Source organism: Onychostoma macrolepis, chromosome 24 (assembly GCF_012432095.1).
Source record: "Onychostoma macrolepis isolate SWU-2019 chromosome 24, ASM1243209v1, whole genome shotgun sequence".
In the NCBI taxonomy this organism is placed as follows: domain Eukaryota; kingdom Metazoa; phylum Chordata; class Actinopteri; order Cypriniformes; family Cyprinidae; genus Onychostoma; species Onychostoma macrolepis.
In genome coordinates, this window is record NC_081178.1 from 9,861,242 (window position 1) to 9,886,030 (window position 24,789).

General features: G+C 34.2%; 2 protein-coding genes across 4 annotated transcripts; both read right to left on the reverse strand.

The window, feature by feature from the left end:
• Window positions 1–569: 569 nt before the first annotated feature.
• On the reverse strand, window positions 570–15,946 carry cip2a (cellular inhibitor of PP2A). Of its 3 annotated transcripts, XM_058764727.1 has the most exons (22): window positions 15,863–15,946; window positions 15,512–15,648; window positions 14,689–14,836; window positions 14,484–14,599; window positions 11,026–11,120; window positions 9,938–10,034; window positions 9,703–9,825; window positions 9,424–9,569; window positions 9,266–9,341; window positions 8,872–9,099; window positions 7,792–7,951; window positions 7,463–7,604; window positions 7,132–7,231; window positions 6,755–6,873; window positions 5,639–5,828; window positions 5,383–5,457; window positions 5,184–5,294; window positions 4,123–4,319; window positions 2,836–2,949; window positions 2,221–2,303; window positions 1,980–2,098; window positions 570–1,810 (listed from the first exon to the last, which is right to left on the reverse strand). In XM_058764727.1, the coding sequence occupies exons 2-22, from the start codon at window positions 15,611–15,613 to the stop codon at window positions 1,658–1,660; spliced, it is 2,694 nt and encodes an 897-aa protein (XP_058620710.1). In that variant the 5' UTR covers window positions 15,614–15,648; window positions 15,863–15,946; the 3' UTR covers window positions 570–1,657. The 3 variants fall into 3 exon arrangements, with proteins under 3 accessions (XP_058620710.1, XP_058620711.1, XP_058620712.1); XM_058764728.1 differs by having other exon boundaries at window positions 14,484–14,596; window positions 15,512–15,940; XM_058764729.1 differs by having other exon boundaries at window positions 5,383–5,451; window positions 15,512–15,940.
• A 667-nt stretch (window positions 15,947–16,613) lies between these two features.
• On the reverse strand, window positions 16,614–24,229 carry si:ch73-264p11.1 (uncharacterized protein LOC100000923 homolog). The gene is made up of 4 exons (XM_058764731.1): window positions 23,876–24,229; window positions 18,494–18,557; window positions 18,198–18,378; window positions 16,614–18,019 (listed from the first exon to the last, which is right to left on the reverse strand). The coding sequence occupies exons 1-4, from the start codon at window positions 24,007–24,009 to the stop codon at window positions 17,976–17,978; spliced, it is 423 nt and encodes a 140-aa protein (XP_058620714.1). The 5' UTR covers window positions 24,010–24,229; the 3' UTR covers window positions 16,614–17,975.
• Between the last annotated feature and the right edge of the window lie 560 nt (window positions 24,230–24,789).

Below are 24,789 nucleotides of genomic sequence, written 5' to 3' on the forward strand. Positions count from 1 at the left end.
TGTAACCATGGCAACCATCCACTTCATACACTACAATGATTATATATAAGCTGTCTATCCACCTGTCAATTAATCAATGCAATCATGTTTTTCTGCTGTTCTTTTACCTGTATGAATTGCACTATGATTCACTTTAATGAACGTCAACTCAGCTATGAAGGATGTAAATACATAATTTCTTATATTCAAATGTAATTGGAAACTATCCAGCTGCCTCATTCCATAACAGGGCTTGGTAAATCACTCTGAAGAACAAAACTATCAGAAACTCTGAGTCAGATATACTCAACAATCAAATCATAAAAGAAATCATACCTTTAACCTGAAACTGACGCACCTCCAGCTGTAAAACAACAAAAAGATAAGACAATGTTTTGAACTGTTCCGCATGCAATTGTTACAAATAAATCAGAATTAGGTGAACAAGTGCAGCCTGGCTTGCATGTTTTAACATGTCTCAAAAACTGTTTCGTAAAAGCACTATGAATGCGACATCAACCACTTCAAGTCACCACTTCTGTTACATTTCAAAGTGCGTTGTTTGTGGTTACTGATTTATCTGCCCCTTGAATTGAGTTCAGATTCTGACAATCTGTGAGAATCCGAGAGAATGTTCAAACAGACAAGTGAAGTAAGTTTAACAGGTGCTTTTTTAAAAAAAATAAAAATAAATTCAATCAGATATCAGAAAAACAAACAAAAAAAAACAACAACAAAGAGCTGGTGTGTGGAATTTTTTTTGTACACAAGACATACCTTACTATGATTATAGTCATAGTCCTGTTTATCTAGTCCACATTCTTCTGACTGGCTGAAAAACAGCTTGTCAAAACATCTATGAAAGTATGTAACAAATCAGGTTCTGTAGAACAGAAAGTTAAAGCCAGGATGAGCTATTCAAACACTGAAACTAATGGTAAGATTATATTAGTCAACCCATAAAATTCCAAAATATTTCTGTTTAATGAAACAGTGTACTCATATATTAATTAAACAGAAACTATGAGTTAAGTCAGTGATTTTTTTAAAGGCCTAAATGAAGATTTTTACAGGGAAGTCATATCTTTCACATGAATGGCCCTAATAAAGCACAGTGTAATAATCCTTATCAATTCTGAAACTGAAAGAACACAGAACATTTTTTCTGTTGCACAAGACGTCTCAGCATTAATCCAAATGAATGCTGTGTGTCAAGCAGTTGCAAAACATCTTCAGAAACAAAGTGATAGACATCTGTATAAAACAATGAGTGGAAAAAATTAAAGAGTTAATGCATGGATAACTACTCTCATTTATTGAAAAATGAAAAAGGGAAAAGTTTAAATAGTGTCAGTCACAAACTTTAAACAGTGTTTGTACGGTGCCCTCTGGTGGCCAAAGATTAACATTTAAAATCTTCACATTACATCAGCATCTGAATAATTTCAGTCTAAAAATAATTTCAAATGATGAATGTAATCCAAAATGATTGCAGACATCTACAAAAGGTCTACAGACATTTATTCATTCACTTATATACATAAGAACATGAATGTAAGAAAACATACAAAGTATACATATTAAAAGTGACAAAACACAGATAAAATAAGTTATTTTCATTTCATGAAGCAAGTGAAGTATTTCATGGCTTGATGGCGTATGCATGAATATGTACGTGTCACAGAGAGAGGTTGGCGGTGACGTCGCCCTTGAGTTTGCCGCTGCTGAGACTGTGTATCATGGCGATCATTTGTGTGTGTTTGCTCAGCTCTCCCTCCATCTTCTCCACCTTGGCCTCTAACTGGGATTTCTGCAGCTCCAGAGAGGAAGCCTGCCAAATGAAAACAACAACAGAAAACACACTGAAACATTATTAAGCCTACCTGACCACTTAAATAACAGGTATAAACTAGGAAAAAGCTAAATTAGGACTTTTTGTTTAATCATGGCACACTATGATTTGAGATTGATTGATAAATTTGAGTGAATGTTGACTGCACCTTGATGCTGCTGTCCTTCCGGGCTTGCTCTGTCTTATTAAGCTCTTTCCTGAGGATGGAAATATTCTCCTCCATCTCATGGATCTGCTCTTCTTGTCTCCTCAGATCGTTCTCAAGACCTGGTACAAAACAGAAAGAGGCTTTATAGTACACTTTACACCAAATGCATAAGTGTATATGACTGAAACAGCAGAAAGAGCATAAAACCTGTGTGAAATTAATTCTACTGCTTTTTTCTCACCTGTTATTTTTCTCTCTTTCTCCAGCACATCTGTCTTTAGGACCTTTATCTGCTGTTCTTTTTCTGCCATTTCTGCAAGAGTCCTGAGCAGATAAATTAAAAAAATTAAAGGTCACTGAATTAATTTTCCATAAAAATAATAATAATATTTATGATGATTATTATTATTATTGACCCATTGAAGGGTGGCATGATGAACAGTTCAACTTGAATAAATAATAATAATAAATAATAATAATAATAATAATTATTATTATTATTACTGCAGATCCATTATTATTATTATTATTTCTTTTAAATGGACTTGGGTTATTCTTCATGATAATAATTTTATTATCATTTTGTGACATTTTTAAGGGAGACATGGAGCATAACCTAACTCCAATAATAATAATGACAATTGTAATATATTATTATTAATAATATTTTACAATTGTTATAAAATAATAATAATAATTATTATTATTATTATTAATAATAATAATAATATTATTATTATTGACTCAGTCAATGGTGGCATGAAGAATAAGCATATAATTATTAGAATTGGGTTATGCTTCATGCCACCCTACAAGTCAAAAACGCCTGATTCAATCCACCCTTTCAAACACTGACCTCTCCTGTTGGAGTTTTAATCCCTCATTGGTCTTTCTCAGCCCCTCAGCCTGCTGGGTAAGTGAGATATGAGCAGCCTGCAGTTCCTTCAGCATCCCTTCACTTTTGTCATACCTAAAATAAAAAAAGTGAGAAAAAAAATTAGAGGTTGCTTATCTGCAGTGTTGGGCACGTTACTTTAAAAAAGTAATTAGTTATAGTTACTAGTTACTTCTCACAAATAGTAACTGAGCTAGTAACTGAGTTATATCACTATAAAAGTAACTAATTACCAGGGAAAGTAACTATTGCGTTACTTTTTTTTAAAAATGTTCAAATGTCAAATAACTTGGATGCCCCCAATATTAAATGTGTTAAATTAATGAAATGGACACTAACTAGAATAAATTATTATTATAAAACATTGTACATTAATCTACACTATTTATCTACTGACACTTAGCATCAGTCAGTCAAGCATTATATGATATTATGATAATTTAGCATTATATGATGATAGAACTTTAGTAATTAGAATAACCAAGTATGAATGCATATTTGTCATGTTGACTGAACTTAGGTCTGGTGGTGGTGCTTAAGATATCGTTTGTCACATAGTGTTTCTATAAAAAACGGGGGAAAATTTGATAACAAAACTACAACGAGTTCTACTACTAATAACAATATAAAATGCACTAAGGATTAATGAGATGCTAGATTCATGAATATTAATCACGTTGTCTGCGTTCTCTCGAATTGATTTGCTGAAATCAAAACAGGGACGATAATAGGCGAGCGCCAGCCAATGAGATTGTCGTTTGCGCATTAGTTCCGCCCACTACCAGAGAAACCGACAGTTCTTAAAAGCTGCAGAATTCCAAAGGAACTCCGTTATTTTGACAGGAAAATACAACAAAGACTATCGTTTACATGTAGTGCGTCAATTCTGCATGTTATGAAAGACTCTCTTGCTCTGTATCTTTCTTTGCGAGTGTGGGACAAAGCGACGGCGAGCTGTGCGACTTCACGCTAGAGTTTACGGTACGTCAAATACAGCTACACTGCACATACATTCAGATGAACTGAAAAATAAAATAAAATTCTAATAATATAATAAATTATAGTAACGCCGCATTTTATTGTCAGTAACGGTAACGGTGTTGTAACGGGGGAAACAGTAATTAGTTTGATTACTCGTTGCTGAAAAAAATAATGCCGTTAGTAACGCCGTTATTCCCATCACTGCTTATCTGTAATAAAACATTTGACGGATCCATTCCTGAGTGTGTGAGAGAGAGGAACACTGACCTACTGAGCAGCTGGTTGTAGGTGCCCTTTAGCTCCTGATGCTGGTCAGCGACTTCCTGCAGACGGCCGTTGTGCTCCAGGAGCTGCTGGCTGTCAGATTTCAGTCTCTCGACCTCCAACAGATGATCATTCAACTCCGTCTGCAGATCCTCTTTCTTCCGCTCCGTGTCTTTGAGTAGAGATGCCAATTTACGTGCCTAGAAAGGAGAAAGATTGAAAACACCAATAGGTTTTACAAATAAAATAAAGAATGTGCTCATATGCACATTAAAATGTCTATCATAGTGCAAATATCAACCAGTTCCTTTAAATGGAAATTTCATTGTTTCCCAATATTGCCATTTTACTGTATTTTTTATCAAAAATGCAGTTTTGATGAGCATAAGAGACTTATTTTGATATATATTAGTGCTGTCAAATGATTAATCGCATCCAAAATAAAAGTTTTTGTTTACCTAATATATGTACTGTGTATATTTATTATGTATATATAGTAATATAATATTTTCATGCATATACATTCATATATTTATATTATATATAAATATATATACAACATATCTTTCTTAAATATATACATGCAAGTGTTTGTGTGTGTATATATATATATATACATACATACATACATACATACACACACACACATTATTTAAACTAAAACCTTTATTTTGAATGTGATTAATCACGATTAATCATTCGACAGCACTTATATATATATATATATATATATATATATATATATATATATATATATAACTTCATCACACTGGGTTTAACTGTTTGATGACTCAGTTTCTGTCTTTTCCTTTTATATATGTATGTGTGTATGTGTATATGTATGTATGTGTGTATGTGTATATGTATGTATGTATGTATGTGTGTATGTATATGTATGTATACGTATGTATGTATGTATGTATGTGTGTGTGTATGTGTATATATATATATATATATATATATATATATATATATATATATATATATATATTAGCGCAACTCAAAACACACATGCATAAAAACTTTCATTGTAGAAAGAAAAAGAAAGAAAATGTGTGTGTAACCTCAGCTTCCGCCTGAGCTCTCTGACAGCGGTATTGAGCAATCAGTCGATCTGCCTGTGACAGCGCGAGTGCTTTGGCCTCCAAAAGGTCCTGCAGACGGCTCTCTTTACACTACATATACAAAAGCACATATAAATACAAAGTCTGCATATGTTACATAATACAAAACAGGAAGTTCCTTCCTAACTTGGTCACTCACCGCTAGTGCTGAAAGCTTCTGCTCATACACATCAATGATCTCTGACATGTGTACATCTTTGACCTTCTCCTGTAACTACAACACTACAACATTAGAAATAAAACAAAAAAACAAACATGCCATCCACTTGTGGGCACATTTCTATTGTCAGTATGGAACGGCATGCAACTAAACCCACGATGGAATGTCTGCAGACACTGTGGTCACAGAACTAATGAGTCAGATTCAGCTGCTCATGCCCAGACAAACACAATACCTCCACTCCATTCTGAAGCTTCTCGATGAGGCTGTCAATACTTTGGCAAGCAGAACCAGAAGGTTCGGCGTGCATCATGGGAAAACTCTTCCCCACAAAAGACACATCTTCGCTAGCAGGACTGCTCCGGATCGACAACTCACTGTCCTTCTGACGGTATGCATTATTGGCAGCAATACTGTCCCCAAGACTTAAAACAAAAGTGACAGAGAAACATTTACTTTCCAGGATTTAATGCCTATATTAAATATAGGCACTAATATTAGGGTTTAGCAAGGGTGCATTAAATTGATCAAAAGTGACAGTAAAGACATTTACAATGCTATAAAAGGTTTATATTTCAAATAAATACTGTTCTTTAGAACTTTTTATTTATAAACACAAAAGTTTCTACAAAAATATTAAGCAGCACAACTGTTTTCAACATTGATAATACTAAGAAATTTTTCTTGAGCAGCAAATCAGCATATTAGAATGATTTCTGAAGGATCATGTTACACTGTAGACTGGAGTAATGGTGCTGAAAATCCAGCTTTGCCATGACAGGAATATATTAAAAACATATTAAAATAAAAATGAAAAACCCAGTCATAAAACAATATTTAATCCTACATAATAATAATATTTCACAATATTACCGTTTCACTGTATTTTTGATCAAATTAATGCAGCCTTGGTAAACATTTTCAAAACTTTTAAAATAATCTTGCCAAAACCACGCTTTTACGGTTATGTACAGTTTGGTAGTAATGCAACACTTCTACATTTAAGGAAGACTTACTTGCTGTTTTAGCATTAACATTTAATCATTAATGGAATTTTCTGCAGATTTTATATCAAATCATGATTTAAAAAGCTTAGTTAACTTATGCATAAAATTTTAATTACCAGTTCATTCAAATTTCTAATTCTAAGTATGAGCAACAGTAATGCCTTTGCAAGCACCACAAATTAAAATGAAAACAATTTCAAATTTATACCTTATTTTTATATTATTTCACTCAGTCATTAAGCTGACAGTCACAATATTCTGTACTTCATATACAGCCGCCTGGACTGTCGTACTGAAAGTTGACACTTCAGAGTAAACGTTCACACTGTGTTCTGTTGACTCACATGACAGAGGGGAAGTCGGGGAGAGGGGCCGCTTCAAAAAGTATGCGAAGGGCGACTTGCACATGCTCTCTGCAGTTCGAATTCATCGCTAATGAGAAAGGTGTTACCATGCGCTGGTCCTGCATGCAATAGAACAGAGGTCGTGTCAAGGACAATATGACTCTGCTGCAGTCTAGATTTAAGCTGCTGATTTTGTCTGGACAGAGGAGAATGACACTATTTATATCAAGCTGATATAAAGCTGCTTTGACACAATTTGCATTGTTAAAAGCACTATACAAATAATAGTGACTTGACTTGACTCAAGGGAAAGTTATATATATCTGATACAGAGTTAACAGAAAGGGCAGCGAGGAAGCGCAGCGTATGTCTTGTACCTGTAATATCCTGTAGAAGGACGTCTCCATGTCTGGCATCTGCTGTCTAAGGTGGCTCATCAGTTCTAGAGTCTTCAGTATCACTTTAGAGCACAACTGACTAGAGATGCACAAGACAACTTTTTTTTTTTTTTTGAAGGACAATTTCTCAAAGATCTGGTGAAAGCTTTGCCATCACATTGATAAATTAGATTTTAAAATAGAAAAGTTATTTTAATTTGTATTTTAATAATATTTCACAATTTTATTGTTGTACTGTATTTTGATTGAATACTACTGTAAGTTTCAATACTTTCTCACAAACAATATTACTTCCAAAACGTTTCATTACCTGAGCTGGTAGTTGGAGGTAGTACAGGTGGACCCAGAGAGGTCCTGACTGTAGGACAGCAGAAGCTCCACCTGTGAGACGCACACTTCAGGACTGAGCCGCTGGGACACCAGCAATCTCAGAGCATCATCGCCGCAAAGCAGTAAAAGAGTCAAGGATATCTATACTATTACAGTAGAATCAGACAATCACAATACATTACTGGTCAATTCATAAGCCAGGCTAATTAATTATCTGATATTTGCTTATACAGATTGGCTACTAACACTAGCCCATCAAACAGACAGCTTGTCCTGTGAGGTGTGATTATTTGTGCCTAATAAGGATATCTAGCAGAAAGTCAACGACACGGCCTGCACGCAGACAGTGTTTCTTTAGCAGCTGGTCTCCTTCAGTGGAGTCTGGAGACTGCAGCAAAACCAACACCTCCTGCAGGAGGAGCTCTACAAACGACTGAGCTGAGCTGCACAGAGAGGAATCGATCGCCTCCTGGGAGAAAACAAGCACAAACAAATAGGGCAGAATGTCACTAACATGACACAAACCAAATATCTGCATCTGGCAAGGATTCCTAATTTATTACAGAAAAATATTATAGAAATTAAAAGAACTGAATAGAAAAACGGTAACGCTACAATAAAGCTTTCAATATATATAAATTTCAATATTTAGTAATATATTATTAAAATCAAAAGTTGTATCTGGTAATATTATTTAATGGACCTGAGAAAACAATTACATTTGAAGACATCACATTTTGTTAATCTTTAAAAACACCAATAAAATAATTTAATTACATTATTATTTAATTATAAAAAAAAAAAAAACACTGTTAAATGTAGTCTTTAAGAAATCCCAAAATGTATATCCATTTTCATACTGTACATTATAATATTGTAATGCCTTTAAAATGACTGTGTTTAATTTTAGTGTTGTTACTGTTTGTAATAACAGAATTTTACATAATAGAATTTTATTATGCATGTATTTTTCATATCTAACATCATATATTAGGTATTGGCAACAAAATAATACATAAAACAATTTAAAATACGCCCAGATTTGTAATGTTGGTGCTTCCCTATTTTGTGCACAAAACATCTTATTATATCTAACATTAATACATTATTATTATTATTATTATATCTGTATTTTTTATATCCAACATCTTAGGTATTGGCTACAATATTGGTCACAAAATAAGACAAAATTTCAAATATGTCCAAATTTGTAATGTTGGTGCATCCTTATTTTGTGCACAAAACATCTTGGGAATTTTTTCTGCCACTCTCACATTTAGCTTATTCAGTGCGGTGTTTGTTAGGCACTATTCTTTGTAAAACTGTTTAAGAACAATATGTATTTTGAGAAGGATTATTCAAATAAACTGAATTGAAACACTGGCATACTTCAAAAAGCTCAGCCAGAAAGGACAGAGCCTGCATGTAGCACTGCTCTGGACCATCCAGAGGTGACGTAACCCAGTGGACGAGCGCTAAACTCGGTTCAGACCCTCGAGCCTGAACACCTTTTCTAATAGCAGGCTGCAGTCGAGGGGCTGGAGGACGGAGCACTGTCTCACAGACGAGCTTACGCAGGACAGGGACTGAGCACAGAGAAACCAGCAACTCCATAACCTGCACAGACAAGAGCTTATGACTATCTGCACCAGCCTGGACAAGAATTCAAGACCTTTTGGTCTACAAGCTAATGTTTAAAGGTTTGAAATTAAACATATTTTGCCAAAAAAAAAATGAATTACTTGACAAAACAAAGATTTTATGAAAAAACAATGTATTTGACCTTTGATGCAGTATCAGGATCTTTGTTATGTAATAGCCCAAGAACCTCGGACAGACAAACTGAGAGGTGTTTATACCTAGTGTGAGAAAAAAAAAGTGTGTTCAGACTGTACTAGAAAGCCATTTAAAACAATGCCATCAGACACCCGATAAGCATACTTGGTCAGGTAATCAGCAATTTTGGGGTTTTTCAGGAGATCCACTAACAAGTCCACAGCATAATTCCTAGTTAATGTGCCATCTCCGTTGACGGTGATGTTAAATATCAGTTGAAAGGTCTGATGAATGTTCTTTGCATTAAACAGCTGCAAAAGAAAAAAAACACTTAAGTAATATAACCTCAAATGGAAAATAAGTACAGGGCCACAAGTTTCCAGCCACAAGACAAGATGAGAACTATACCAGCTAACCAACATCAGCACTACATCTCAAACATACCTTCTGCCCAACTTCTTCATTTAGAGTCAAACTTGATAATATAGACAGAGCAAAAACAACCACAGTCAGACGGTTGTGACCTAGAAAATTAACCAAGGCTCTGTAGAATGCCTTCACATTACTCTGGGGAAAAAAAAAAAAAAAAAGAGTAGGTATAATAGTCATCAGCAGGTTAGTTCACTAACAAAACTTATAAGAGTTCATATTGAGAGTTCATCGTGATGCCGATTCTGACCTGAGATTTGATGTGTGACTGCACAGAGATGTCATGTCGACAGAGGTTGGCCATCAGGCCCAAGCAGGCCTTTACAATGTCATCATTACTTGACTGGCTAAAAACAATCATAAAAAGCATTATATTTTATGCATAGTTTTTATTTTATAAATAAATAAAAACTATGTTCTTATTAGCATACTTGCATCAAATGCACAAATCTGTTATCTTTTGCATGCATAACCATGTCTGTGCAAGAGCTTAATGCATTTGCACCTTATAAAGGGTGCTGATATAAACCCAGCCTTTGTGATTAAAAGCACTTTTTCAGTTCAGTGTTGTGGTTTTCCACTACACAACCCCTGCCATGTCTGCTTCCTGTTAATAAAATACCAAAAAGAGTTTCACAGGCAAGACTTGTCAATATGGTAGTATCATGATTGCATTTACGGCCCTGAATAATGATTAGTACATCCCTCAGACATGAACAGTTTTAGTATTTATTATATTTTATACACTTTGGCCAGAAAAATAAAACTTTCCATGATACAATTAAAAGGTTTTTGAAAAAAAAAATGTATGCTCACAGAGGCTGCATTTATTTGATCAAAATACATTGAAAACAGTAATATTGTTTACAAAATTTGTACAATGTAAAACAACTTTTCTTATGTAATTTATTCCTGTGATGGTAAAGCTGAATTTTTAGCATCATTACTCCAGTCTTCAGTGTCACATGATCCTTCAGAAATCATTCTAATATGCTTAATAATCTAATGTGCTTAATAAACATTGCTTATTATTATCAATGTTGAATAGTTGTGCTGATTAATATTTTTGTGGAAACTGTGAAACATTCTTTAAAGAACCACATTCATTTAAAACAGATTCATGATTTTACTGTAATTTTTGAACAATTTAAAGCACCCTTGCTGAATAAAAGTATATTAATATATTTATGAAATTTTCTGAAACTTTTGAACAGTATTGTACAGTTATATACATCATCTTTATTAATATCAGGACTGCTCCGTTAAAAAGTGTAAAAGTCATTTACATCAAATGAACATCTATGCACAAAGCAGAAAAGTGAATGTCGTGGGTCTTACACATGTTGCATTAGGAAGCTGATGAGTTCATGGATGTGAGAGGCACAATGCAGAGTCCTCACACCGTAGGTCAGTCGCTGCAGCACATTAAGGCACTGTGGACAGCATTAGAGACATTAGTCACATTACCACATAGGATAACATCCAAAGTAATCTTTTTTTTAATCCAGCCATTTTGGATAACTTTAACTAAACGTAGTGAAATAACAATTGTGCAATCTGTGCAGCGACATTTAAAGTCTGTGTGAACCAGAAGTAGCTACTGACTTGACATTAGTATAGTGATGTATTTCCAACTGAAGCTAAATATTTAATAGTGGGCAGAATTTTATTTTAGCGCACCTCCCAGCCAATGCTCGCTCACAGAAAACTAATGGTTGGACATTGTTTTACATTGTTACAAAAGATTTCTATTTTAAATAAATGCTCTACAGAAATAATAAGCAGCACAACTGACCTATCGGTAAGCCCTGCCCCCCTTAGTTACAGTTGCTCCCTCCGATAAACAAATGGAGTTGCTCACTGTCTTACAATGACAGCTACAGTGTGAAAACCTTGTCCCGCGATGTTTTTGCACAATTTTGGACACAGAAGGCCACCAAAAGGGAATTAAATGTTCCATTTTAAATATAAAATATTTAAAGATAAATACGGTGGGTAACTCGAGGTGAGGGTTTACAGATCACAATGCAAGTGGGAGAAGTCTCATATTACGGTCGGTCATCACGATAACAGATGACAACATGCAGGATCAACACTGTTCATGTATCGCAGGGTACGATTAAATTAATGTACATTTAACCAGTTTAATATGGAGAAGCACTGAAATGTAGACCTTCGTTTATGTGACCTACACTGTACAAGACGTGAGAACAGTCCGCTATTTAGGTTTGTACTAGGGATGCACGATATATCGGCCACCATATAGGTATCGTCCGATAAATGTTAATTTTTCGGTTATCGTTATCGAACCAAAAAGACAATTTGGCCAATATATTAAAACCGATAAATAATGCATTATTTCCTGCAGAGGCACTTCAGATGCGCACTGTTCGCCATGATGGTTTTTAATTGCTTGAAATATTATTGGAATCACTTCGAAAAGGAAAATACAGCGAAGTGCAACATGTACAGGGCAAGTCTGTCATATTATAATGAGAACATTAATGTAAAATAATGAATGGAATCTTTGTGCGCCTGTGTTTTAGCGAGTTGTTACGGGAAGAGCGCATCCACAACGAAGCTGCACATTCATGACTAGCACAGTTAAGTTCGCTTGTGCATTTGCAGCCTTTTGTGCAATTGTGGGTTGTAATATTGTGTTTATTTTATGCATATATGTATTATTTATCTCATAGGCCTATAGAATTCGTTTGGTTAAGCTAATAGAGCGTTAATAGATCGCTTCTGAGATCATCTTTAGCTCAGGGCATGCAGCTCAAACAGCAAAGCACAACATTAATAACTCTATGATTGGGACTGTCATGATATATATCAGGGGTTCCCAAACACATTCCTGGAGCCTCCCCAACACTGCACATTTTGCATGTCTCCTTTATCAATCACACCTGATTCAACTCATCAGCTCATTAGTAGACACTGAACACTGACACTGAAATGGGTGTGTCAGACAAAGGAGACATGCAAAATGTGCAGTGTTGGGGAGGCTCCAGGAATGTGTTTGGGAACCCCTGATATATATAATATTATAATGAGAAAACTATTATAATAAAATGTTGTGAATTCTTTGGTTTAATTTGTCGTGTTTCAGCGTGTTGTTGCGGGAAGAGCACATCCACAACAGAAGTTACACATTCTGGTTAGCACGTAACTGTTCACTTGTGCATTTGCGTCTTTTTGTACATACAAGTTGTAATATTATGTTTATGTTGTATAAATAGCTGATTAATCTCATATATGATGCGTTTCCTTGAGTTAAATAAGCTGCCAGCAAGCTTCAGTTTACCAGTGTTCATTCAGCTCTTAAGTTTCAGCGCACGCAGCTCGAACAGCAATGCACAACATTAATAGCAATGATTGGGACTATCATATATATAATATCATAATGAGAACACTATTATAATAAAACATTGTGAATTCTTTGGTTTAATTTGTCATGTTTCAGCGCTTTGTTGTGGGAAGAGCCAAGAGCGCGTCAATCTTAATCTTATTAGCGTGTAACTTAGTTCAAGCTCTTGCGCATTTGCGTCTTTTTGTGCACATATAAGTTATAATATTATGTTTATGTTGTATAAATAATATGCGCTTCAGTTTAACAGTGTTCATTCAGCTCTTCAGCAGCGCTAAAACTGCATGCTGCTATTTGAAACAGTGGTATTAATTTAACACACTACTTTTTTAAAATCATTGATATATGAATAATAACCACCACTTTTATTTTTATCTTATTATTTTCATCAATAATATGGTTTAATTAAAATAATTTAATTGTCGATGCGTAAGCTATTCCGTTTAATTTATCCATGGCACATGATTTTTTTTTTTTACATTTAATGTTAAGTAATGTTGTCCAGTGACTTGTTTGCATTATTTAAGCATTGTTTTATTTATGTTGAAGTGTTTAATGGCTTTTAATGGTGAGAATTTTTTTGCAATCAGGCTCTCAAAAAATATATAAAAATTGGATTTAGATTTATCGGCCAACATATCGGTTAGCGGCTTTCATGTAAAAAGAATTATTGGTTATCAGCCCAAAATTTTCATATCGGTGCATCCCTAGTTTGTACATTAGCATGGACTCACTAACATTAATGTTAGCTAGTTTTAGCCAGAGATACCTTGCTAAAGCACAAGATAACATTAACATTCTGCTTGAGCAGATGAAATTTGTGACAATGAGTGTATGAAAAACAGAATATGAACGTTTTTGTATTCATTTATATTGGGGTGAATACTTAGGGACATTTTGCTCTGTTTTGTTTGGAATCAGGAAATGTAATAAAATAAATTATATTTCCCATCCTCTCAGGATACCTGGAATCAGTGTTACAAGTACCCCAGGCACATCGTTTTTCCATTTTTGAAGCATAGACCCCATAAAACCGATGCGAGCTTCGGATCTTCCAATGTTTCTCTATGTTATTGCTCGATGTTTCTGCCATTGGCTAGTCTGCGTTCGAGGGGAGGGGCTTACCGATAGGTCAGTTGTTTTCCAAATCATAGAGAAACTTCTTAAGCACCAAATCAGAATATTAGAATGATTTCTGAAGTATGAAGACTGGAGTAATGGCTGCTCAAAATTCTGCTTTGCCACCACAGGAATACATTACATTTTAAAATATATTAAAATAAATGCAAGTTACTTTAAACTTTGAGTGGTAGTGAAAGTCACATCAAACATATAAACATTTTTTGACCAGTTATAAACATATGCACTTTAAAAAAAAGCATGTTTTGTGAAGTGTAGGGTTCATCTTAAAAAACAGCAGTACTCTCACCTGCAGCACAAGAGGCTCTTCTGGTGTGCTTCTGTTGCAGTGGATTATGGATGCCAGTGTGCCGGTGAAGTTGTAGCTGCTGTGAAGAGCCTCTTTAGCCTCACCATCAGAAGCTGCTGGGTCATTAAGAAATGTACATGCATGGTTAAATAAAGGGTGATATGACTATAAACTGACTGTGGAACTACATTAAAGGGTTTAGTACCAAACTGTGCCAGCAGGGATATAATGGATCCCATCAGTGCGTGACTGGTGTTGGGATCTCCAGCTACTTCCACGAGTCCACTCAAACACTCGCTGGGCAGCACTTGACCTGAAAACAGCACTCCACCACATTTCAGCCCTGAAACATCCTGTGGAATTAAAAATAGCAATTAAAATGTTGGATATTTTATATTAAATTAATTTGCTTATATATATATATATATATATATATATATATATATATATATATATATATATATATATATTAAGCAAATTAATTAACAAATAATACAGTAATAAATAAAACAGTATAGTACTATAGTGTGCTGGAAAAAGAATAATGTAACAATAGAAACTACATTAACAATAGAAAATATTTTCTTAATATTTTTTAAACATATTTATAATATTAATTTTGGGTCTTTATACATAAAATAATATATAGCTGCTTTTTAAAATTTAGGATGAAGGTCCTTCAGAACTTTGGGGGTCTGTGGCATCCAAAAGATTAATAAACAATTTTTTTTAATATAACTAGAAAAATTATGTTGAATATTTAAGAAATAGCTTTTTTTTTTTTTCTTCCTAAACATTAAAGGAGATGAATGACAGCCTCAGTCACCATTCACTTTCATTGTAAGTTATATAACGAAGAAATGAAGGGGTTGTTGACTGCCATTCCCTATCTCTTTGTGTGTTTCACATAAGAATTAAAAAGACGTTTTGGACTTTGGAACAACTTGAAGGTGACTAAATGATTGGAGAGATCACACAAATAAAACCGATTGTTTTCAATAACCCCACAGATAAATGTTTTCACTCACTTCAATGTGTTTCTGCAGCTGTGATGCATTTAAAGCGCTTCTGTTATTTCTGTACTGACGAATGGCCAACAGAAGAGACTTCAAACAGGTCGATACATCCATCTTCACACCCAAGTACGGTCAATGGCGGGCTTGAACTAAAAAATATTAACTGATATGAAGAAACTATCTAAACAGTTCGCGGTAGGTTTTGTAAACATACAGCAGGCTATGCTAGTTGACAATAGACGCTGTTACTGAGATTAAATAGTAGATATATCGTATTCTCTCCCGTACAACGTTTTCTATAATAGATCAATAATCTATTTTAACAATGATATTTACTAGTATGTTATTTTATGTTGTATTTACTCAAAAGCTTATATTAAGTCCCCCCTGTCCGCTTCAACAGCAACTTCCTCCCGCTAACACTTCGAATAGCCGGAAGAGTTCATTATCCAAAAGGGAAGGGGGATACTGGAAACATATACAAATATATCTAAATATTTACGTTTCAAATATAAGGTAAAACATTTTTAAGATGCACCAAAAGACTGAATTATTGAATCATTGAGTTTTCTGCTCGTTTTGTATTAATCTCTTTTTTTTTGTTTAATGTTCTTAAGAAAAGGTTAAACCCCCTTTCTATGAAAAATGGTTGAGAGCCAGAATTAGACGACGCCCTGACGCAAGTACGTCATAGTTAGGGTATGCGTGTACTCTTTTCAGTTGAGATGATGTATTTCCACACTTCATTCTTATTTAAGTTAAACTATAAATATAAGCACTTTCCCACGAAAATCAGGTGCTGTTTATCTTTTTTATTATTATTATTATTATAAATAATAATAATTATAATTATAATAATAATTAAGGCTGACCTTAATTGAGTTTTCATGTCAATTACAGTAGGCCTGCTATCACATAAAAATTGGAATAATAAGATTGATTATCCCTTGGTTAACTGCTAGGTCAGGCTTCTCACTTTTAGCATAACGCATGTGTTTATGCAACTGGCCCCTGCTCTTTTTAAAGCAAATATCTGGTCATTTATAATGAGACATGAAGCATGTGGAGAAATACATGGCAATCAAGTTTTTTTTTTTTTATATAATCGATTTATTAAAGACACCAATCAAACTTAAAATCAGACAGTAACACCAGGCTACGTCACTTGCTGTATTTGCCCACAGTGAACAGCGTAATGGAAATTGTTTGACAGCCCAATGTGGGCCCATCTATTTTAAGTTGTGGTAAAGAAAGCTATATAGAAAGCTATGTAGGCTATATATATATTTACATGAAGAGTTAATTTGCTAAATTAGATAACTCCGTTTTTAACCGTTCTCAAAAATCATGTTTTTTCATTGTGCAAGTTATCTGTTTTTGCAAATAAACTCTTTACATGTGAAAACCTTAAGACAGCCCATTCAATACGTATAATAATAATACATAACATTTACATACATTATTATAGACTCTGTTCGAGACAAAATTAGATTATATTTATAAACTGTACATACAATATTCAGATACACATTCTCTAACAACAACAACAACAAAAAAAACATATATACAGTAAAAATCTCTTTTTGTCCTTGAGTTATGAGCAGGTCATCAAGCACAAAATACAAACCTAATATTTCTCTCCCATCCAGATTAGTATTACAATTCCAACCAGACTTTATTGGCCAATGACAAACAATGACTTAAAAAGTCTGAGGCCACATTAAAAATCTAAAACCAAGTTTTAGCATTTCTAGAATGTTGTAAAATAAATAAACAATATGTAATATTTTAGGACACTAAATCAAACATATGTGAACTCCTCCGTACATTAAATCATTTATCATTAATGCAATCCCAAGTACCAAGACATTCTGAAAACCATGTTAATTTTTCAAATTAACTTTTCACTCAAATGATTATGATGATACTATAATTTGTAACAAATGACACCAAAATCCTATGAAAGCCTATTTCTGCCACAGAATTTAAAAAAATGTAACATTTGTGTCACAATTTTGAAATTTTTCCTTGCATTTCTTAGTTTACATCACACAATTCTGACCTTTTTGTCACAATTCTCATTTCTTCAGAACTGCATGATATAAACTCAGAATTGTGAGGTATAGACTGAGTTTATATCTTGCAATTCTGAATTTTTTTCCCTCAAAATTGTGAGAAACAACATCCGAATTATGAGATGAAAAGTTGCAATTACCTCTTTATTCCAAAGCAGAAACAGGCTTTTATAAAATTCACACCATTACAGCATTAAAATGTACTTCCCCAATTTATGCATTTTCCATGCACAAAAACATACCCATGCTAAAATGTGATTGAAGTTACAAGATTCCACGTGCATTCCCCGTATTTGAGGTGAAAATGGCCAGAAAGTTCTCAGAAACCGTAATAGCACATCTACAGATATATCGTTCATATTAACTGATCCAGTTATCCAGAACATCACATTGTGACTAAATCAGTCCGGCAGAACAACAACATAGTCCCCTGAGCAGTCAACATCTGAGAGAGACAAAAACAAATGTTCACTGTTAATTTGGGTAAATGAAATATTTTGATTCTCTGTCAAAGAGAAAAAAAATCAGCAAGGCTGATTCCTGCTCATTGTAATTGTCTAATAATGTTTCATTGTAATGTCTCATAATTGCTAATGTCTTGCATTGTAACAGTCGACACTCACTTTCATAGTCATTTTCCTCGTTAGGCACTAGTGGTTCTGCACATTGCAACGGCTGATCTTGTAGCGTTTTTCTTTTCAGCGAACGGCATAAGTGTGTTGCAAGTCCTTGATTCTTTTGCTTGTAATGACGAATAAGATCCTTCATCGTCTTGAAAAACTTCTCCTCTACACCTGAGCTAGCCTGAAACAAATTGTGTTGTGACATTAGAATGAATTTCATTCATTTATATTTATATATTTATTCATATCAATCATATTTGTTGGCATACCAATGCAAATCAATTAGATTATTCTACCTGCAGAGTGAAGTATCCGGTGTGGGTTTGGAGGATCCTGTAAGTATAGACCACTTTTTGTTTGCTGTAAAAATGCATAACCAAGTAAATAGATAATTAATTAAGTGAACACAGTTCATTTACATTAAATCATAAACTTTAAAACTTGTATTATGTCAGACTAAGGATTTGCCCTCACAAAAATTAAAGTGTAAAAAGTTCTAAAAGGTTTTTAAATTCATAAAGTCATGGCAATGCCACATGCACTGCAAAAAAGAAAAAAGAAAAAAAGAATATCTTCAGTATTTTTGTTTTGTTTTCCAATGCTATCCAGTATCTAAACATCCTTAAATCAAGATTTACTTGAGATTCAAATTGACATGTTGTTTTCTGAAAAATTGGACAAAATTAATTGAGTTCATGATTAAAGTGGGGTATGAAAACTTGTTGGCCCTTTGAATTAAGTTGTTTTTTTCTGAGCCCACTGGCAGATATATGTTCTTGTCTTGAACATGAATAAATCAATTTCTCATCTTATGTCATTTTGAATAAGTAAATGTATTTTGATTTAAGAATCTTTGGACATTTGCACAGGAAAACAAGACAGAAATACAGATGAAGGACAACTTTTTTTTGCTGTGTCATCAGTAGGTACGGTAAATGTTGAGAGCAGAGCTATTTTCTTAAGCATTGCTAATACAAGACATTTATATTTGGAGACCATTGTTGTACTGTTTTCCATTTCATTTATTCCTTAATTTGTTTTTTTTTAACTTGGTCTTAAAAGTCTTTAAATGCCTTACTTTTACCTGCATAAAACCTGCAAAAACCCTGGACTGTACGAAAACACTGAAAATATACATGGTAAAAATAACACTTCTTTCGACAGCTTTTTACAGGAAAAGACATCATGGTTGTGGTATACTTAAATCTGTATCATCAAGGTCAAAAGTGACCTTCAGAAAATGTCATGCTATGTTTGGTTAGATTCGCTGATAAGACTTTCAGTTCTCTCTTCATTTTTTTTTAATTAGGTGCTATGCGAGACCAAATGAGACTCTTGAAGATTTTCAAAGTTTAGCCTTTTAGCATTTTTTGCTTGTTTTCATCTATCTACAGTGCATTCAGTACACAGATTGTTAAGATGTTGCCAACAAGAAATATCAACAAGTAAAGCTGCTTTACTTTACCATCACTGATAATAACAGTAATACATATATCCGAGCTTCATTATGTACCTCAACATTTATTTACCATTCAAATACTTCTAGCATATACTGTCTAAAAATATTCAGAACACACTGAAATTAGAAACTTAGAACACTTGGATCACTGATGTGCAACTATATACAATCGTACAGGATTCGTTCCTTACAATGTTACATAACGCATGGGGTCTACTTAAGAGACATATGAAGTACTTCACTGAACATGTGCAATTCAGGATATGAGGCAATGAACAAAATGCAATGGGCAAAAATGTCTATATGACTCAATGTAGACTTCCTACAGTATACACATTCTTTATGAATGGCCAGGGACGAATTTAGTTATTCTGCATCTCCTGACTATACAGTAGGTTATACTGCTCTGGGCACTTTACTTTTTTTAAACAGAAAATTTAGAAATTGTTGTGGGCCCCTTGAATTGCTTCTAATTTTTACATCACTAGAATGACCCCTAAATGTGCAGTAGCCACTGTAGTTTCCAATTGACCGTTTGCAAAGAGCTTGATTGACAGGCGATCTGACCAATCAAAACTCAGATATTATGTGCCGCTGCTGCTATCCGCCATCTAAAGGCATTTCAACAGGTAAAAAGGACTGCATGAGCTAAATGAATTGACTGCATTCATGAGGGTTATATTTGACTGATTATAGTTCATGCAGTCCTTTTACCTGTTGAAATACCTTTAAATGGCCAATAAAACCCATAAAATGCAGTTGCCAAAAAGTGATTACAGACGGCAATCAGTTTTAGGCAGACGATACATTTTCGGCACATAGAAATCCATGTTAAAACGGGGTAAAAAAGAATTTAAACTTTTTCAATGTAACTAAATATAAAAATATGCGGAGGGTTAAGCTGTGCTGTTGTTGGCTGCCACAGTAACGGTAATAAGCTAAGGAAAGTAGGCTACTTGTTTTGTGTACCGGAAATCTGTCGTCATGTCTGGCACTGTACGCATGGCTCATAAGTTAAAATACTGAGTATGGAATAATAAAATGATATGTTAAAACGTGTGCTCTTATTCTGTGGACAAAATCCCGTGAACTTCTCCCCAATCGGGAGCTGTACATGTGCGCTCATCTGTTTTCAGTGCAGCTAATCTCCTGTCGCTTCATGACATCTTCCCTCTCATTAAACTATGAGGTCCTTTACTGCAAAAAGACCGTCACTGCGAAACTCTAAAGTGATGAAACTATGGCGCCATGTGCTTTGGTAAACCATTTTCATAGGTTTCACGTTATTTTGTCGGCTAGTAAAATATGTAAATGCACATGCCCAGTAGGCCTTAACCACAAATCAGACAGGAGCAGGGTTGCCAGGTTTTCTCAGCAAAACCCGCCCAATTGCTACTCAAAATTAGCCCAAAAGTAGCCTAATCACATTTCAGTGGGGAAGATCACGTTCCGGTGGGGTAAAATACGGTTCACGTTGAACTGAGGCAAAACAGTGATCTGTCACCACACATTTAAAGAGTCACAAAATGGTAATGCTATTTATTGTTTGAATTTCTTAAAAAATGACAAAATGTGAAAGCTGAGAGTCCTGAGACTTTGTTTCATATTAGAAATAACCTGCTCTGTCTGGACTCTTGTCTGTCGGTGTATTGTCAGTTTACTCTTTGTTCTGCAATGTATTTTTCACTGCGTGAGAACATGATGTGTAGTGTGAGAGCAGAATTGTTGGTCAGGGACAGCAGCAACAGTAACTAAGGAGGGCAGGTTTTTGCGAATGTTCAATTTATAGTCTAAATTTGAGCAGAGGCTATGTTTCACTGCATAGTCTAAACAAATATTTTCACTTTGTCTCTATTTGTGCACTTATGTACCAGATCTACTTGTTCTCTTTTACCACTGATACAAGCTGCCATTTCCCCTTTTCATAAATGTGCATTGGCAATTGCTTCTCCATTAAACTTGCCTCAAGCATCTATTTATTATTGTTTAACAGCTGTTCCACTTCAACTACAATTTGGAGGAAGAAATATCTATTGTGTTTCTGATCCAAAATGGATTCACCATAATGAAAAAGAGACAAAATATCTTGTAAAATCAGCAATCTTAAATATGAACTCTTATCAAATATCCCAAAAAATATATGAGAACATGTTATTTTAAACAGAAGTGGTGTGGAAAAGCACTTCCGTATGTTGTCCTGAAGATCAAATGGTAGAGCATGGTATAGGCCTACTCAACGTGTACGTGAACTGATCAAATGACTTCACTGCCGTGTCAATTTCTTTGGATAAAAGCGTCTGCCAAATGTAAATATAGAGGGTAGCTGAGAAACTGACATAACCAAATTCTTTATACTTTTTACATACATGCACTTTCTAAAATACATCAGAGTGCAGGCAGTTTCATGACCCTAAATGACAAAAAATCCAAAGATTTCAAGGAAAACATCACTGGTTTCAAAGCATTACCAACAACTCAAAAATCTAAATGGGTAAAATTGAACCGCAACATAACATCAGGGCTAAAAACAGGACCAATTTAGAAAAACTAATGGCATGAAAAATACCTTACTTTAAGGTAAGAATTACAAATTCTTGTTTACAAATTACACATTCACTGCTTAATTTCCCATAAATATTCTAGAGATTATAAAACAAATATTCAAAAATGTACAATTCGCAGATTTTTGAGATATAGAAACAAAATATATTCCAATAATTAACCTGCCTTTGGTTTTGAAAGTAACAACATGCCACTTTTAGTGTAATTAGGGATTATTAGTATAATATTCTTAATTCAACTGAACCATTTGATTTTATCCTTATTTTATAGCTACATAAAAAAGATTTACATTGTATTATCACTCACTCCTGTCAGTTTATAAGGTTTCATTAGAGCCCTGGCTTTTTTCAACATTGTCAGATATTAAAATATTTAAATACTAATCACTATCAATCTCAGTGTTTGTGTCCATTAACTGATCGTCTTTTTCCGTAATATTTGTATATTATTATTAGCTATTATTATCATCATCATCATCATTATTATTATTATTATTATTATTATATTTTTATAGGCCTATTCGTTTTTTCCCTTCATTTCTATCTCTTTAGCTACATGACGTTCTGACTAGTTTTGTAAATAAGCCTACTGTAAATGCTCCACATAAAGCTTTGATTATGCTGACTGGAATTTATAGCCTATTGGAAATGCAGTTTAAAGGTTGAATTTAACATAGCCTATATTTCTTTTTTTTTTTCTTCTGCGAATTAATAATTATTAATATTATAGCCTACTGTTTAGTTGAGGAATGAATCATTCGCATAGTTTCATTTGTAAATGTAAACACAACAAACTCATTTATCATCACGCACTGGCATAAATAGCCTATCATAAAGTATTGCCATAATTGTCAGGCGTTTACAGTATTTGCAAAATATATGGTAGCAAAAAGCGTCTGCCAAATGTAAATATAGAGGGTAGCTGAGAAACTGACATAACCAAATTCTTTATACTTTTTACATACATGCACTTTCTAAAATACATCAGAGTGCAGGCAGTTTCATAACGTTAATTAGGTAAAGCGATACACGAATTGAAAGGGGAAATAATAAAATATTATATTTATATGAAATAAATATAAAAATATAGCCCTAACAAGTTCATATAACCTAATAATAATAATAATAATAATAATAATAATAATAATATACAAATATTAAATGTTTTATCCATCTCTGATAATCCCGGGTCACGTAGGTTTGTTTACCATTAAACTCGTGGCCACGAGAAAAATAGGCTATAGGCCTATCGTTCCCTCAACATAAGAAGTCGAGGTCACGAAATAATATCACGCTCCCACAAATTAATATCTCGTGGCCACGACAAAACTAAGTGAACCGAAGACGGCCCCTACTGGGCACCATATGTTTTTCTCAACAGCTGTCAATACTTTTTTCTGGTAGCTACTAAACTATTATCTGCAGAAAATCAGTTTGATCCATCCTTTAGTCTGTAGCCTAATTCATTCATTCACTTAAGTGAATACAAACGACCTATCCATCTTATATCAGATGGTGGCAAGGAAATTAGATGAAGAGATTACAACATAAAGAACACATATTCCAAAATAATTCCTTGATAAAGTCATTAGTTTCTTTAAAAAAAAAAAAATTAAGTAAATAAACCCTATGTGAATAGGCGGGGGGGAAATACTCACTACACACAGAGACAGAGAGCTCCCTGAATGGTCTCGCTGTCCCGAATGAGGTATGTTCCATCCCGTCCTTTCTTGCCGAGCAGCTCCTCACATCTCTGTTTGCTTATCGGCCCATGATACGCTGGATGATCCATGTTTCACATCGCACGCGTGAGGAGCGATGTGTCAGCGCAAGTTACTGCTGTTTGCTCAAAGGATAGCTACTAAAACGTCACGTCCTAACTAAGTCAACAATTAACTTAGTGGAGGGAATCTTCCTTCATGCCCACGCTCAGAGATTATGATACACTGTGAGATAGCCTGAGCATCTTTCCGTCTGAGGCTATAAAAATACTGCACACGCAAACCTAGTCACACAGGAAGTCGGTTTGCGTGTGTGCTTTTGCTTACTAGTAGGCTAGTGGTCAAGGAAGTGTATAGCCTACGTCAAAATCAACAAGTAGACTAACCATAAGATCTCGACTGAAGCTCTTTGTAATACTCTTTTAACTTAACTAAAATGAAATCTATTTTCTATTTCATCTTTGCTTAAAAAATAGTCGGGTGCAAAAACGCTCACTTTAAACATTGTCATAGTGAGCTTTCAGACATTTATTAACATTCAAATTAAGTTTCGACTTAGCTGTTATTTTAAATCGCAGTTTATTTTCAAATTATGCTTTATTCCCTTTAATTACCCTGCTAAAAAAAAAAACAATAGAAGCCCAATAGAAGCCATCACAGAAATTCCAATGGTTTCCATTAAAATACCATCATAAACCATTAGCTTTTTCCGGTAAAACCATTACAAAAATCCTTTTTGTAGTGTGTTTTGGGCATTTTTTCCAATAGGATTTAACATCCCACCAATAGAATCCATCACATACCAGTAGACACCATTATAGTTTCCATTAAAACCAATACAATTCCCATTA

Bases quoted from the DNA above. Each gene is read 5' to 3' on its own strand.
- si:ch73-264p11.1 (XM_058764731.1), bottom strand. From the start codon at position 24,009: ATGGATCATCCAGCGTATCATGGGCCGATAAGCAAACAGAGATGTGAG. The intron at 18,379-18,493 runs GTAGAATAATCT...AATTTGTTTCAG, and splicing joins CCGGATACTTCACTCTGCAG to GCTAGCTCAGGTGTAGAGGA. The intron at 18,020-18,197 runs GTGAGTGTCGAC...TGTCTCTCTCAG, and splicing joins CGAGGAAAATGACTATGAAA to ATGTTGACTGCTCAGGGGAC.
- cip2a (XM_058764727.1), bottom strand. From the start codon at position 15,613: ATGGATGTATCGACCTGTTTGAAGTCTCTTCTGTTGGCCATTCGTCAG. The intron at 10,035-11,025 runs GTAAGACCCACG...GATTGTTTTTAG, and splicing joins AGCTTCCTAATGCAACATGT to CCAGTCAAGTAATGATGACA. The intron at 2,950-4,122 runs GTCAGTGTTCCT...TTTTTATTTTAG, and splicing joins TACAACCAGCTGCTCAGTAG to GTATGACAAAAGTGAAGGGA.